This window comes from Crocuta crocuta, unplaced genomic scaffold (genome assembly GCF_008692635.1).
Source record: "Crocuta crocuta isolate KB4526 unplaced genomic scaffold, BGI_CrCroc_1.0 scaffold19, whole genome shotgun sequence".
Taxonomy (NCBI): domain Eukaryota; kingdom Metazoa; phylum Chordata; class Mammalia; order Carnivora; family Hyaenidae; genus Crocuta; species Crocuta crocuta.
In genome coordinates this window covers 3,351,220-3,368,466 of record NW_027551565.1, presented here as the reverse complement: position 1 = coordinate 3,368,466, position 17,247 = coordinate 3,351,220, and the positions used below count along the sequence as shown (strand labels likewise).

General features: G+C 39.8%; 1 protein-coding gene across 2 annotated transcripts in view; it reads left to right on the top strand.

The window, feature by feature from the left end:
- Window positions 1-5,456, top strand: part of CUNH3orf33 (chromosome unknown C3orf33 homolog) — a 16,551-nt gene extending 11,095 nt beyond the window's left edge. For both annotated transcript variants that reach the window (XM_077750119.1, XM_077750118.1), the window contains exons 4-5: window positions 802-962; window positions 4,650-5,456. In XM_077750119.1, the coding sequence (XP_077606245.1) occupies window positions 802-962; window positions 4,650-5,051 (563 nt within the window). In that variant the 3' untranslated portion in view covers window positions 5,052-5,456. The remainder of the gene's footprint in view (window positions 1-801; window positions 963-4,649) is intronic.
- The last annotated feature ends 11,791 nt before the right edge of the window (window positions 5,457-17,247 follow it).

Genomic DNA, 17,247 nt, shown 5'->3' with positions numbered 1-17,247 from the left:
GCGAGATCATGACCTAAGCGAAAGTCGGACGCTTAACCGACTAAGCCACCCAGGCGCCCCTGTTGTTATTATTATTATTATTATTATTTTAAATGCTTATTTACTTATTTTTTTTAACTTATTATTTTTTCAAGATTTTAAAAAAATGTTTATTTTATTTTTGAGAGAGAGAGACAGAGACAGCGAGCAAGCACAGGAAGACAGAAAGAGAGGGAGACACAGAATCTGAAGGGGGCTTCAGGCTCTGAGCTGTCAGCACAGAGCCCGAAGTGGAAGTTGAATTCATGAGCTGTGGGATCATGACCTGAGCTGAAGTCAAGACGCTCAACCCACTGAGTCACCCAGAGACCCCTGTTTTATTTGTTTATTTTGAGAGACAGAGTAAGATCAGGGAAAGAGCAGAGAGAGAGGGAGAGAAAGAATCCCAAGCAGATTCTGCACTGTCAGCACAGAGCCTGATGTGGGTCTTGATCTCATAAACTGTGAGATCATGACCTGAGCCGAAATCAGGAGTTAGGTGCTTAACTGGCAGGAGCCCTTCTACTCATATGTGTATTTAATGGGTTCTACATCCTGTGCTGGAGCTTACTGAAATGGGGGGTTTTAGATTATCCCATCTGTTGTATGCTTAGTTTGCTTTAAGAAAACTTAAATACAGATGTAAATGAACCTACCTCTAGAGTGTCTAGGTATTTGTAAATAAACATATTTGGTTGTTTTGGGGGAGGGGGGGCACGTGACCTTGAAATTTGCTTTTGCAACATGGTATTAAAGCTACTCCTTTCTACTTAACCTTTGTAGAAGAGCCGGGTGGTGTTTTGCTGGTTAAGCTGGCAGGAGTAGAACTCACTGAAACCGGAAAGGTGTGGTTACAAAAAGAATTAAAACCTTCCCAACTGCTGTGGTTTCAACTTCTTGCAAAGGAGAATTCAGCACTTACTTGCTATCTTCTAGTGAATAAGGTAAGTCATGTGAAAAGATAATGAGCAATATTTTATTCTTTTTATTTATACATTAACATCATTAACTAGAACCTTGAATGTATAATGGAACTGAATTTTTGTCTTTCTTAATTGGTACTCATAGTGATTATATAGAGAGAGAACTGGGTGTTTCATATATAAATTTTGTTATAAAATGTTATTTATATGTTTATTATAGAAAAATAGAAAATTAAGAAAATGGAAAAAACCTAAAGTCATTCATGACTTCAGACGTTGACAGTTTAAGGAGTAACTTTACACATTTATTTCTGCATGGGTATATTATATCCCCCTTGTTATTAGAAACCGCTTGTTGAGTGAGTTTCTGATCAACTGGAAACTACAAAGAGCAAGTGTGTTTTCTGAAGGTAAAGACTGTTCAGTCTTTGGACTCTCTAAAGTTGGGCGCACTTAAATGCTGTTGATGATCAGTAATCAGTTGTCTGAAGACTTTGCACCAGTTTTCTTACCTTTACAATCGGCCACGGCCGCTATGAAACGGGGACGCTTCATCAGTGTTGCTGTGCCACTGTCCTGAGCCTGCGCCTTGCTCCACAGGGCTCTTGGTGGACGAGTACTGAAAAAGGAAAGTGGAAAATTAAGGATTAAGAACGGTTTTCTTATTTTTAAAATAAAGTCTCTTATTTTATAACAAACACAAACAAATCTGAAGAAAAAAAACCTCACATTAAAAAAACCTCACATTAAAGTGATTACAATTGTAACCATTTTAATTCTTTAGAGCTTTTTGAACTATTAATAGATAGCCTAATGAAACCCATTAATTTCTGCATGTCCAAGTCATAGTCAGTTCTTTCTAAAAAGGAATTATCAAGGGGTGCCTGGGTGGCTCAGTCAGTTAAGCTTCCGACTTCGGCTCAGGTCATGATCTCATGGTTTGTGGGTTTGAGCCCCACATCAGGCTCTGTGCTGGATGCCCGCTTCAGATTCTGTGTCTCCCTCTCTCTCTGCCTTTACCCTGCTCATGCTCTGTGTCTCAAAAATAAATAAACATTAAAGAAAAAAATTTTTTTAAAAAGGAATTTCCCAGCACTGATTGGGTGAATCATCTTACATTTAAAAGTAAGCTGGGGGGGGCGGGGTGTGCCTGGCTGGTTCAGGCAGTGGGGCATGTGATTCTTGATCTCAAGATTGTCGTGTAGAGATTACTAAAAAATAAAATCTTAAAAAAGTAAGCTGCTAATACAAAATATATAAAGATGCCAAAGGCCTTACAAAAAAAATATTATCTTCTCAGGACACCTGGCTGGCTCAGTCTGTGGGGCATGTAACTCTTTATTTTGGGGTCGTGAATTCAAGTGCCATGTTGGATACAGAGATTACTTTTTCAAAAAGTCTTAAAAAAAAATAAGAAGAGGGGCATCTGGATGTCTCAGTTGGTTAAGTGTCCAACTTTGGCTCAGGTCATGATCTCACAGTTCATGAGTTTGAGCCCCACATCAGGCTCTGTGCTGACAGCTGAGAGCCTGGAGTCTACTTTGGTTCGGTGTCTCATTCTCTCTCTGCTCCTTCCCCGCTTGTGCTCTGTGTCTGTCTTTCAAAAATAAATAAATGTAAAAAAATTAAAAATTAAAAAAAATAAAAAGAAACAGTATCTTCTCTTTTAAGTTGAGGAGTGTATTTTATTTATCCTCAAAACCATTGTTTTGGAGTCAATATTTTTATTCCCGTTTACAGCTGGGCCTCGGGGTAACCAAGTGAAAGAGCCTGTATTCAAGCCCATGTCTTATTTATTTATTTATTTATTTTTCATTTTTTTAAAAATGTTTTATTTATTTCTAGGAGAGAGAGAGCGAGAGAGACAGCGTGAGCAGGGGAGGGTCAGAGAGAGAGGGAGTCACAGACTGAAATAGGCTCCAGGCTCTGAGCTGGCAGTCAGCACAGAGCCCGACGCGGGGCTTGAACCCACGAACCGCGAGATCATGACCTAAGCGAAAGTCAGACGCTTAACTGACTAAGCCACCCAGGCGCCCCCAAGCTCATTTCTTTATGGCTCCTAAGCTTATACTTCGTCTTATATACTTTAGCTTCTATTCCTTCCTAGGTGACCAAACTCTGCAGTATGCATATTGTGGTAATTTACATCTGTTGAATTTTACTAATGTGTGAGATTGAATTTTAGTTCTCATTTTGGTTTAGGGAATGAGCTCTTAACATTTAAAATATTGAGGGGTGCCTAGGAGACTCATTCAGGTAAATGTGATTTTGGCTCAGGTTATGATCTTACAGTTCCTGAGATCAAGCCCTGAGTCAAGCTCAGTAGTCAAAGCTTGGAGCCTGCTGGGGAGTCTTTCTCTCCCTCTCTCTCTGTCTGCCTCTCCTCCGCTTGTGCACAAGTGCTGGTGCTTGCTCACTCTCTCAAAATTAATAAACATTTAAAAAATTTAAAAGATTGAGAAAATTATGGTAAATCCTTTAAAACTGTGTTTATGAACTCCATATTTTTTTAATGTTTATTTTTGAGAGTGTGGAAATTGGGGAGGGGCAGGGATAGAGGGGGCAGAGGATCCAAAGTGGGCTCTGCGCTCACAGCAGAAAGCCTGGTGGGGGACTCGAACTCATGAACCATGAGATCATGACCTAGGCCAAAGTCAGATGCTCAACCGAGTCACCTGGGCGCCCCATGAACTCCCATGAATACCCATGAATTTTGGTATTCATGACCCAAAATTACTGATTTAAGGGAAAAAAGGTTACTTTGTTCCTTTAGATAGTCCTAGAAATGCCTCCTGCTTTAAACCTGGGTTTTCACAGTTTTAGAATTTAGCTGTGAAGTACTTGTCTAACAAAGCTATTCATTTATTAAAACTTTGTTAAAATGGATCTTGTTAGGTTAAAATTTCACAAGGACTATATAAATAGCTAAACAGGATCTCTTTTTTAAAAAGATTTTTACAATTTTTAAGTAGTCTCTACATCCAGTGTGGGCCTTGAACCTACAACCCGAGATCAACAGTCTCTCTGCCGCCTGCGCCAGCCAGGCACCCCAGCAGGATCTCCTTTATACTGTAAATTAAGGGGAAGAAATCCCCTTATCCGGTTTCTTTAGGAAGTGAGGTTTTCCATGAAGGAAATTTCCTTATGGATGAAGATTCAAGGTTTAGGACTATTTTAAATGTTAATGATTTTGTGGGAAGTCTTTTAAAATTACATTTACATGACAGTGCCTTCCTGCACACTGGAATTCTGAATCTAATCTTACAGTTCAGTGCTAATTCAGTTCATTTTGCATTTTATACTTTTTAGTTCCTTTTTCTGTGACCTTCTGATGCTTCGCCTTTTTTTTTTTTTTTGCGTGCTTCTTTCCTCCTCTAAACAACAAACAGACTAAAATGTTTTTTATGCTTTATTACTTCTACCCTTCTTTGGGTTAGATGAACAGGGAGTCTGTGAAGAACTATTATGTTATAAAAGAGGCAATTGACTTTGGCAACGATCTCTTTTAGTAATGAAACTCTTGGATTTAGCATTAGCTGTTTTAAGCTCTTGGGGACCCTTTTGCTTCATGTTTTTTGGCTTTTCTCTGGAAGAAAAGTTGCTGAATGACTGCTTTTAAGTAAATAAATAAATTTTAAAGGAAATAAGATATATGGCTATACTACCAATTTCCTAAGTAATTGGTTTGTGTTATTTTTTTTATTCAAGGGTAGATATTTTAGTGTGAGTCTGAATGAAGAAATTTTGAGAAGAGGCCTTGGCAAAACTGTTCTTGTTAAAGGGCTAGATTATGATTCTAAAATTTATTGGACAATTCACAGAAACTTACTTAAAGCTGAATTAACAGCCTTAAAAAAAGGCGAAGGAATATGGAAGGAAGAATATGAAAAAGAAAGTTATTTGGAAAAATTCAAAGGCTCCTGGAGAGAAATATGGAAAAAAGACAGTTATTTAAAAAAAATTGGATCAGATTTCAATTTGAGAAAAGAAAGTTATTATGACAAATTTAGAAGGACTTATGAAACATGGAAAGACAACATAAATAACTACTCCTTAATACTGAAGTTCAGAGAACTTATGAATCGCATATATTTTCGTAGAAAAGGGTGAAATATTCTAAGAGATCTGGAGGTGACCTGCTCAGAAAAGAGTAAACTATGTAAATATATGGATGTTTTTCATTGAGTTGAAATGGAAATTCCTCCAAATGATCAAAGTTGCATCCTAATGGTATTTAAATATTTAAGAGATGATTATTTTAAATGTCATATCAAAATAACTTAAGCAAATTGTGATTAACAAAATACGCTTTTAGGAAAAATGAAATACTTTAGTTACCAGGATAAAGGATGTATACCTGTAATGTTAATATTTGAAGACAGAGTTTAACTCTTGGACACTTTATTTTAGTCATTTGGGGCAGCCATATTTAATTTTTGTTCAAAAAGAATATTTGTTTACTTTTCCAGTTTTATCAACTTGATTACTTATAATAAAGGAACTCTTTATGCATCATGTCTGAGGCTGCTCTTTTCCTAACTGTGAATTTGGGGCAAAGCTACTATAGAAGGTCACTTTAGACTATTTCTAGTAATAAAGAATGACTAATTTCTACCTATTGTTCAATGAAGAAGAGAAGAGAACCTTCTGGACATAGTCATCAGGATAATTATAATGACAAAAAACTGCTAAAAGCATATTCCAGCAACACCAGGAGAGAAAACACACAACCAAGGTCTTCTTACATTTTGCTTTTCTTTTCTTGGATTGATGTTTGTTAGTTCTGTCCATGAGACAGGTTCTTCTCTAGCACATTTGGCCATGGTTATTCCTCGAGAGTTCTTTAGGGGCTCTCTGTCATAGTCCCCTGGTTTGGGACGTTGTAAGAATGTTTCTCTCCCTTCCTTCTTAACTCCCAAGGCCTTTAGTCCATAGCCTTTAACTCTTGGATCACCACCACTTGGGATGGAAAGGAACATGAGTTTGCTTGTGGAAGGTGCCTGGACTTACTCACTCTGCTCACCGGTGTGTGTTGTGGGTAGGCTCCAGTCCTGCCACATTGCATGGTGTCACTTCAACTTACAGGAAACTCATGTATTCTTAAACTAAGGGATGAGAATGTAGGCCACTCCTCTCTTGCTTCCCTCTTTTTATCATGCTTCATCCTCCTTGTCTCAGGTAAATGAGGTGCTAAAAGGCTGTGTAGCCTAGCAAATATCAGAAAAGAGATAATCACTATTTCCTAATTTAGTGGAAACAGGATATATGGCACTTGCAGTCTTGTAGAAAAGGGAGTAAAGTTCTAATGTCAAATCTTCCTCCTCTGTGTGAACAGGAGAAAGGAGGGATGGGTGCTGCCCCACAGATTCTAACTGTCCGACTCTTACTTATTCCAAGACCTCTTACACCTTTTGGTCCTGAAACTTTCCAAATCGGCTTGGTCTTTCCCAGCGCTGGGAAAGCCTGGGGAAATCTGCTTCCTGAAATGTCATTTTTCATTTTTTTTTTAATGTTTTATTTATTTCTAGGAGAGAGAGAGAGAGACAGCGTGAGCAGGGGAGGGTCAGAGAGAGAGGGAGTCACAGAGTGAAACAGGCTCCAGGCTCCGAGCTGGCAGTCATCACAGAGCCCGACGCGGGGCTCGAACCCACGAACCGCGAGATCATGACCTAAGCGAAAGTCGGACGCTTAACCGACTAAGCCACCCAGGCGCCCCGTGAAATGTCATTTTTAAAAAACTTGACTCAAAGAAAGATCAGGGCCACTGATCTCAACAGTTCTGCTATCTCTCACTTCTGCCTGCTTTCTCAGGTCACTCTGAGCGTAGTAAAGATCCCAGTCAGCCCCCACACCAACCTGGTACACTTACAAAACCTGCTTAGGAGAATTAACCACGTCTGAGGCAGATAATATGCCAAGAGTTTTATCTTCTGGATATCTCCAGCATCATTTGGTTCCTCACCAAAGTAAAATTTGGGGGGAAGAGGAAAAATAATTTTCCCTCTACTCTTCTAGGTTCTTGGCTGCGACACACATGTAATAAAAAGACAGATTATCAGAAGAAAATCAAATAGAAGTTTAATAACAAGTATACCTCCTGTATGCCTTGGGACACCAAGGAAAACTGAGTAACTCCCCCAAATGGCCCAAGCCATCACTTTAAATAACATCTCCAGCTCAAGACTAGAAGATATTGGGGGATGGAGAGAACAGTTATAAGACCAGTAAGCCAGAGTAAGGTTATTATACAGATTTAAATCCATGCCTTCTCCACTGGTAAAATTCTTGAGATTTAGACTCAGATTTAGTTTCCTTGGTACAGAGAGAGACACCTTTACAAATGGAGATTTTCCTTACAAATGTAAATTGTTCTTACCAAAGAGTAACTTTTACTTAGTTTTTAGAGTTTCTCCTATGTCTGCAGTTTCTTAAAAATAACCCTCTCAAGATAATCCTTATGCTGAAGAAGAATATTTTCGGGTGGTGCGTTTTGCTCCCCTACATTTGCATCTTTGAGTTCTGAGTCCCTCCTTTTGCTGTCAAGGGGCATATTGTTGACACAGTTTGTCCCAAATTCATCGGTTGTATATGACATCGATTTGAACCCAGAGACTTTTTAAAGAAACAGCATGATTCAAGAAGCCAAAAAACAGCAGCACTTGAGAATGTCAGGGCACCAATAAGTGATTATTACTTAAGCCACCATTAACAGGGATGGCAGATACATACACTGAGGAGCTTAGCTGCTGCTGGGAGAGCTGGGGTGGTCTGGTTTCCAAGCTCTTTCTGGTGAGGGGAGGGAAGAGTTTTCCTCCACCTTCTTTGGATGGCTGGCTGAGTCAGAAAATTAAGCTGACAAAGACAGGTTAACAGAAGAAAAGGATGAACATTTATTCAATATAAGTTTTACATGACAAGAGAGCTTTTATAAGGAAATACAGACCGAAGAAACAGACCTCCAGCTATTGGGAGGACACTTCTCTGAGGAGGATTTTATGACCAGTTTCAGGGAAGAAGGGCAAAGGAGGGAGGTCGGAATGACCTTCCTGCTCCCGCTGTTTTCTCAGACTCCTTCAACTTAAATATGGCCACAGTGCCACATTTGGGATAGTGTGTCCTCAGTCTCTGGGTTTGGAGCCTCCCTAATGCCATTACCAATGCAACTATTTCAGTGAAGACAAATCTGAGGAAGAAAGTAACACAAATTTATAAAGACTGAAGAAAAGGGGTACCTGGGTGGCTCAGTCGGTTAAGCATTTGGCTTTGGCTCAGGTCATGATCTCACAGTTTCTGAGTTTGAGCCCTGCATCAGGCTCGGTGCTGACAGCACAGAGCCTCCTTTGGATCCTCTGTTCTTCTCTCTCTTCCTCTCCTCCACTCATGCTCTCTCTCTCTCAAAAATAAATAAACATTAAAAAAAAATTGAAGAAAATGAAAAGTGCAAGATTAAAATTAAAATGTACTATTTTCTTATTCTGTTAAGTTTTTAAAGTTTATTTCATTCATTTTGAGAGAAAGAGAGAGAGAGTGGGAGAGGGGCAGAAAGAGAGGGGGAGAGAGACAGAATTCCAAGCTGGCTCCATGCTGTCACGCAGAGCCTGACATGAGTCTCAGACTTAAGAACCGCGAGATTATGACCTAAGTCAAAATCAAGAGTCAGACACTTAACCAACTGAGCCACCCAGGTGCCTCTTTTCTTACTCTTTTTTTTTTAACAAAAAACATTTTTTTTTATTTTGAGAGAGAGAGAGAGAAAAGGGGGGAAGGGCAGAGAGAGAAGGAGAGAGGGAATCTCAAGCAGGCTCTGTGCTGTCAGCCTGGAGCCCAACTCTGGGCTTGAACTCACAAACCATGAGAGGATGACCTGAGTTGAAATCAAGAGTTGGATGCTTAGCTGACTGAGCCACCCAGGCTCCCCTAAAACCACAAATTTATAATATTAAGATTATTAATATTTTAAATGTTTAGAATATTGAAATTAATTATTAATATTGAAATTAAATATTTAAACTATTAAGAACAGGGGGCACTTGGTGGGCTCAGTCAGTAGACCATGTGACTCTTGATCTTAGGGTCATGAGCTCAAGTCCCATGTTGGACATAGAACTTATTTTTTAAAAATCCACAAAAAATTATTTAGAATATCAAGAACAGAACTTTAAAAGTGAAATAGTTAAAAAGCTTTAAAATAAACCAACTATACTTTTATTTCAAGATGGTCATGGAGTGCATTCATTTAACTTCCATTCAGATTACATCAAAATATCAAATATTAAAATAGAAAAAGAAAACGGGAATGCCATTAATTAGCTAGATATTTTGAAGTTATGCAAACTCTGATGACATGGAATTGGATTGAGATATGATTCTAGGGTTCAGTATTCTTTAGGAAAGACAGTGCTTTTCTAGGAATTAAGTCCATGCCCTAGTTTGGGATCTCTGAGTAATATGAATTCCTTTTTTTCATGAGTAATTCCTCATGATCTGGAAGTGTAAGGCCAATATCAATGCACCCAATACACAATGTGGAGGGAAAGTGGGATGTCAGTAGTTCATAGCATGTATCTTATTCAGCTGGACAGGGAAGGTGATGATTCCCAGTCCCGCAGTGTGAATTTGCTGGTCAGTCAATCTTAATGCTCCAGTTTGCTCTCCAGAAGATAGGCCTTATCCTCTCCACAGACTCCTCAAAGGATTCTCCATTAGGGAGGATTCACCCTTTGGGGACTGGACAACTTTAGAGGACCTTCTTTGTTGACATGGGTTCATGGTCAAAGAGTTGAGCAATCACAGGCCTTTTTTTTTTTTCTCCCAGAGACTTAATCCTGTATGGCTTTGATATCTCTTAATTTGCTGGGCAGAAGATATGACTTGGGGTCCTCCTGACCACACTTGTTTCTGTTCTGAGCACTACTGCTTTGCTTCTTTTTTTTTAGTGATCTTTTAAAAGTAATCTCTACACCCAACATATAGAGATCAAGAGTTGTGTGCTCCACCAAATAAGCCAGCCAAGCGCCCCTCTTTCTCATTTTTAAAGGACATACTAGAGCAGTATTTTTCAACTGTAGGCCATGATCTATTAGTCAGATATGAAATCAATTTAATCAGTTGCCACCAGCAATCTAAAAGGAAAGAACAAAAGAACTGAGCAGGGGCACCAGGCTGGCTCAGTAGTAAAGCATGCACCTCTTGATATTGAAGTCCTGAGTTCAAGCCCCATGTTGGGCTAAGAAAAACAGAACAGAGTAAAAATGTCAGAGTGCATTGCACATAGCAAAGATAGGGGTTGTTTTGTTAGTTTTTGCATGTTATAAATATATTTGAATGCATGTACTAGCAAAAGTATATGGGTTACTGAAAATCACTGTAGATCTCATTTTCTAGTACTTTTTTGAAGAAGCCTTATGAGTAGATTTCCATAACTAAAGTGAGGACGACAAATAATTGAGACAGAAGCAGAATTTTTAAAAAGTTGATGTATTGGGATAATTCTATTTCCTGTTTTGGTTATTGAAATATAGCTTACAGATACTTTAGCAATGAAATTGAGTAATTAGTGCCCTCTTCTGTTCTTCCACAACACTGAACATGTATCTATTTTAGCGCTGTGACATTATATTATAATTATATGTCTTTCCTCTCTTCCAAAGTGGAACAGATCCTGCAACTCAGACTGTACCTTATTAAACTTTGGAGCATTTCAAATGCTTTGAAATTGCTTTCTCCACAGCATTTAGTCCCGTTTCTTGCTCATTGGGAACTCTGTAAATAGCTGTTAAATAAGGAATGAAATAATGAAGTAGACTGGGGTGCCTGGCTGACTTAGTAGAGCGTGCAACTCTTTTTAAATTTATTTTTAAAGTTTATTTATTTTTGAGAGAGAGAGAAAGAGAACCAATGGGGAGGGGCAGAGAGAGAGGGGGACAGAGGATCTGAAGTGGGCTAAGAGTAGAGAGCCTGATGCAGGGCTCAAACTCACGAACTGCAAGATCGTGACCTGAGCTGAAACCAAAAGTTGGATGCTTAACTGGCTAAGCCACCCAGGCACCCCAGAGCATGCAACTCTTGATCACAAGTGTTGTGAGTTTGAACCCCATGTTGGTTGTAGAGATTACTTAAAAATAAAAATCTTTTAAAAAATGTTAGAAGCAAATGCACTTTTCACCTTACAAATAAGAAGATATAGGTTAAATTGTCAAGCCCAGGAAAGAGTTTGGACTAGATATTGGAATTCTGAACTCCAGGTTCCCTAACTGAATATCTTGGCAAAATAATCCAGCCTGTCAATGCTGGATGAAGACAAAATAGCAGAATTGTGCCTGTCTAGGTTAAGTCCATCAATTCAACTAAGATTTTCTTTTTTTTCTTTTTTTTTTAATGTTTTTTATTTATTTCTAGGAGAGAGAGAGAGACAGCATGAGCAGGGGAGGGTCAGAGAGAGAGGGAATCACAGACTCTGAAATAGGCTCCAGGCTCTGAGCTGGCAGTCAGCACAGAGCCCGATGCGGGGCCCGAACCCACGAACCGCGAGATCATGACCTAATCGAAAGTAGGACGCTTAACCGACTAAGCCACCCAGGCGCCCCTCAACTAAGATATTCTTATACCTCAGTTATACTTCTTAAGAGATGCTCAGTTCCCAGCATAGAATGAATACTCTTCTTTTAAGTGAACACTTTTTTTTAAAAAGTTCATTTATTTATTTATTTTCTTATAATCTCTATACCCAACATAGGGTTCAAACTCACAACCCCGAGATCAAGAGTCCCATGCTCTTCTGACTGAGCCAGCCAGGTGCCCCAGAAAGAGTACTTTTTAAAAGCCAGGAAGGATGCTATTTAAAGTGAACTTATTCCATTTTTCTCCAATTTATTTCACTGTTTTCTCCTGGTGGTTGGGGGCAGGGAATAAAGTATCTTAGAGTCTATTTGACAATAGTGTCAGCGGCCCCTTTCCTTCCTCCTTAATAGTTTCCCAACCCAGTGCGGTGACTTTTGTTTCCAGAAAGACCTCCCACAGAGCCACATCTACCCAATGTGGGGCTTGAACCCACAACCCTGAGATCAAGAGCCCTATGCTCCACTGATTCAGCACTCCAGGTGCTCTTGCTTTTAATATTTTTGATGTTTTCATATCAAAAGGGGAAACAATTACATAGGCTTGTGCTAGATAAAATACAAATTGCCCTTTTAAAAATGGAGCACTTAAGCCTCAGTGGCTCAGTTGGTTAAACATCTGACTTCAGCTCAAATCACGATCTTGCAGTTTGTGAGTTCAAGGCCCACATCAGGCTCTGTGCTGACAGCTCAGAGCCTGGAGCCTGTTCAGATTCTGTGTCTCCTTCTCTCTCTGCCCTTACCCCGCTCACTCACACTCTCACTCTCTCTCTCAAAATTAAATAAACATTTTTTTAATTTTAAAAAGGGAGCACTTAAAAATGTTATTGTCTATTGGCAAGGAGTTTAGCCTTAATTTTTTTTCTTTGTAGGCCAAATACATTTCAATGTGTAGACTTTGCTAATGTTTAAAAGCTTTAAGCAGGTTGCCAATAATAACAGGAATTTATTTATTTATTAAGTAATCTTTACCCCCAGCGTGGGGCTTGAACTCACAACCCCAAGATCAAAAGTTACGTGCTCCATCAACTGAGCTAGCCAGGCACCCCTAAAAAATTGACTTTTTTAAAAAAGATTATTTATTTATTTTGAAGGAGAGAGAGCATGAGCAAGGGAAGGGCGGAGAGAGAGGGAGAGTGAGAGAATCCCAAGCAGGCTCTGCACCATCAGCACAGAGCCCAACATGGGGCTCGAACTCCATGATCTTTTTTTTTTAATGTTTTATTTTTATTTATTTCTGAGAGAGAGAGAGAGAGACCGTTTGAGCAGGGGAGGGTCAGAGAGAGAGGGAGACACAGCATCCGAAGCAGGCCCCACACTCTCAGCTAGCTGTCAGCACAGAGCCCGATGCGGGGCTCCAACCCACAACTGTGAGATCATGACCTGAGCCGAAGTCGGACACTTAACCAACTGAGCCACTCAGGTGCCCCTCGAACTCCATGATCTTGAAACCATGAGATCATGACCTCAGCGGAAACCAAGAGTTGGATGCTTAACTGGCTAAGCCACCCAGGTGCCCCAGTAATTGACATTTTCGAGAGCTTATTTTGTGGTAGGCATTTCGCTAAGAGCTTCACATTTAGTAGTTTTGTTTAGTTATTTTGTAGGCATGCATTCCTTCCATTAGCCAAGATCACAACAAGGCAAAATGTGGTACTTTATGAAATTAAATATTCAGCGAATTCCTTACATTCCTGCACAGATACAAGATTTTTCTTTAATTTTTTTAAATGTTTTATTTATTTCTGAGAGGGAGAGAAAGAGAGAGAGAGAGAGACAGACAGACAGACAGACAGACAGACAGTGTGAGCAGGGGAGGGTCAGAGAGAGAGGGAGATACAGAATCTGAAACAGGCTTCAGGCTCTGAACTGGCTGTCAGCACAGAGCCCAACATGGGCCCCCTAGATTTTCAAAATACTAATAATTGTTGAAACTTGGTGACCAATATGTAGGGCTTCATTGTACTATTCTACTTTTGTGTAGGTATGAAGATTTCTATGATAAAAAATAAGAAGCACAAATACAAGACAACTCTTCTCAAGATCAGCCATCTTGCTTATTTGTATTCCTTTCTCCATTTTTCAGCTTAGCATATGGGGATATATGCTTCATGTGGGGATATATGCTTCTCTATCTGGGGAGGGAAAGATTGGTGACCTTTATACTGCCCCCCACCCCCAGTTCTTCTTAGTGGACACAGGAAGTTTCTTTTCTCATTTTTTTTTATGTCTGTCATACACATATGAATCTATAAAAGGTGTTTATGACTTCCTTTGGTGGCAGATTCAAGAGGTGGCGCAGGAGGGGACCCTTGCTCTTTTTATCTGCCAGAATTCATTCCTACCCTTATTTGGGAAGAACAGCTCCCTTCCTATTGGGCACAAATCCTCCCGTACTCCATATAGTTCTTGTGGGGCTGCTACTGAAAGTACCCCACCTCTTGGCTGTAGGGGTGGGTATATAATCAGAGACTGGCTATATATACACTCTACTTGTTGTTGACCACGTTAATTGACCTATGGATGGACACATGACCTGAACCAGGTCAATTAGGATCCTTTCCTACAATCTTTTTTGTTTTGATTTTTTTTTTTTTTGATAGAGAGTGTATGTGGTGGGGAGGGGCAGAGAGAAAGGGAGAGGGAGTATCCTGTGCTGACAGCCTAGAGTCCATCCCACTGATTCATGAGATCGTGACCTGAGCTGNTATACCAAAAAGTCTTTCAAGTACTTATTCAAAGTAAAATTGATGATTACATGGGGGGAACAGACCAAATATATCACACTGGCAAAAAAAAAAAAAAAAAAAAAAAAAAAAAAAAAAAAAAAAAAAAAAAAGCCTCTCTTTCCCCTGGGATCACTAGCTGAAATGATTGAGAACAGAAACTGTTTCTGGTAATACTTTCCGTACCCGCTGGCCTATTAAGACAGCCCATATGTAATAGGAAAGAATAAGGTTAAAACATTGAGGGGCGCCTGGGTGGCTCAGTCGGTTAAGCGTCTGACATCAGCTCAGGTCATGATCTCACAATTCATGGGTTTGAGCCCTGCATGGGTCTGTGTGCTGACAGCTCAGAGCTTGGAGTCTGCTTTGGATTCCGTGTCTCCCTTTCTGTTCCTCCCCTGCCCACACTCTGTCTCTCTGTCTCTGAAAAATAAATAAACATCGAGAAATGTAGGGAGAGAAAGAGAAGGATCAAAAGTGAGAATGTGAGAAAGAAATGATGATTCTGAATTTCTGGATCCAGTCATTCTTGAAGCCTTTATCCTTGCCTCTTTTGTAAGGTGGGACTCAGTACACTGGCTATTTTATTCAAGCTAGTTTGAGTTGTGGTTTTGTTATTTGTATTTAAAAGTAGGGCCATTAGAAGAGCTACTGGTCTGTACTTTAAGGAGTACTGTCTGAATTCCAGCTAAGAGTTACCATCTAGAGCAGTGCCTGGTACATGGCAAGTACTCAAGAAATGTGTGAGGAGAGATATAACTCCTCCTTAATAATTGTTCAGCTTGGGGTGCCTGGGTGGCTCAGTTGGTTAAGTGTCTGACTTCAGCTCAGGTCATGATCTCAAGGTTCATGGGTTCGAGCCCTGCGTCAGGCTCTGACTGCCAGCTCAGAGCCTGGAGCCTGTTTCAGATTCTATATCTCCCTCTCTCTAACCCTCCTCTGCCCATGCTGTCTCTCTCAGAAATAAATAAGACATTTAAAAAAATTAAAAAAAAATTGTTAAGCTCTTTGGTTATATTTGTGACTTTTTGATGCATTGATTAAAATAGGGATAATAGGGGCGCCTGGGTGGCTTAGTCGGTTAAGCGTCCGACTTTCGCTTGGGTCATGATCTCGCGGTTCGTGGGTTCGAGCCCCGCGTCGGGCTCTGTGCTGGCTGCCAGCTCGGAGCCTGGAGCCTGTTTCAGTCTGTGACTCCCTCTCTCTCTGACCCTCCCCTGCTCACGCTGTCTCTCTCTCTCTCTCTCCTAGAAATAAATAAAAAAATAAAAATATGTAAAAAAAATAAAAAATAAAATAGGGATAATATTTATCTTTCACATTCTTGCCTTATGGATATAACTTGCAAATTATTGCTGATTAAATTTGAGTATCTTAAATATGCCTATGTTTGCAACTGAAAGCCACCCCTTTTTGTACAGCTAGAGAAATCTCCTTCCAACACAAGATTCCTAGTGCAGTTTTCTAAGAAACCCTTTATGATGCGCAGCACAGCAGGCCCACCTCAAAGCACATCAATCATCTTACCAGCTATCAGGCACCTTTTACAGGATTTTCTGTGATCCTGTTGTCAGTGCACATTCTGTATCAAGGCAGAGGTGATATGTAGAAATCTGGCAGCTATTTAGAAGGGAGGCCAGACAGTGCTGTGCCAGTATAATTAATGAGAGTCATCGCTCTGGAAGCCAGAGGAGAGTGGGGGTGGGGAAGGATGTCTTTCACCACTAAATGGCATTTAAGAAAAATCGGTGCTTTCATAGCCCTTTTACTGCACAGAGGAGGTTAAGTCAAAGGACTGCTGTAAACGGCTTGGCATAACTGGGTAACTGGCTGCACAGATGGAGGTTCCTGCGTATGAGGAAGCAAGGAAGATTCAACCCCGGACTTTTCAGCAGGACTGATTTCAATCTTGAATTGAGCTACCAGCGGAGAACTTATATTTGGAAAAGGGTAAATCCTTACTAAAAGATTATTGTTTAGGTGACCAAGAGACCTTTCAAATAAAGGTATTACTTCGATAGGACTTTTGTTTTACCTGCCCAAAGAAGTGTTAATCTAGATCCCATTTTTTCCCCAATTCTTTTGTACCCAGTGAAGGAAGGGGGTATTATTTGTTTTGTTTTTCTGTTGACTGTTCTGTAACCATGGAAGGGTTTGTGTAACCTAGAGAGGCTGTTTACTACACACTGTCTAATCCCTTTGTTATCATATCCTCTATCACCAGCAGGGAAAAATAGTTCTGCCTGACTTCTAAACACTTAGCGATGTAACAATATTTTCTTGGTTTTAGTTAGTGATTTTTCTGATTAAAGGTATTAAAAAAAAAAAAGACTCAGAGGGAAAAGCTACATTAAAAGATTTATGGATATACCCATATGTCCTAAACACTTAAGACCCTGAGTAAGTATGATTCACACAATGGGAGGGAGGAGGGCAAGGAGATGGGTTTTAGCTGTATCTGTAGTGCTTTATTTAAAAAAGAAGGTGTAAAGGAGCGGGAGTATTATATGGGTATTTGCCTTGATTTTAGTAGGTTTGAAATATTGCACAGTTAAAAAGTTTTTAAGTTCATGAAATTACGGACATTGATTAAAATGTTCAAAATAAAGACTACATAATCAAACAGGTGCTTGTGTTTTGAACTTTGTGTCTCAGCTTAATTTAATGCGTGCATCTGGGTTTTCAGCTACGAGAAAGACAAACACAGGAGGTTTGGAGTGGATAACTTTCATGGTTGTGTGAAGGGTTGTCTTGGTGTGTGTGCACGTGTGTGTGTATGTGTGTCTCTCATTCTTTCTTTCTGGACTTCCTGTTCACCATGGAGTTTACCAGCAAAACAAATCTCTAAATAGCACATGTTTGCATGCAAAACAAGAAGCAGTTTGGGGGCACAAGAGCTACCTGTTTAATTTCTTATAAATTGAGGGTTTTTATATAGACATATTAAAAAAATTGGGAGGTTTC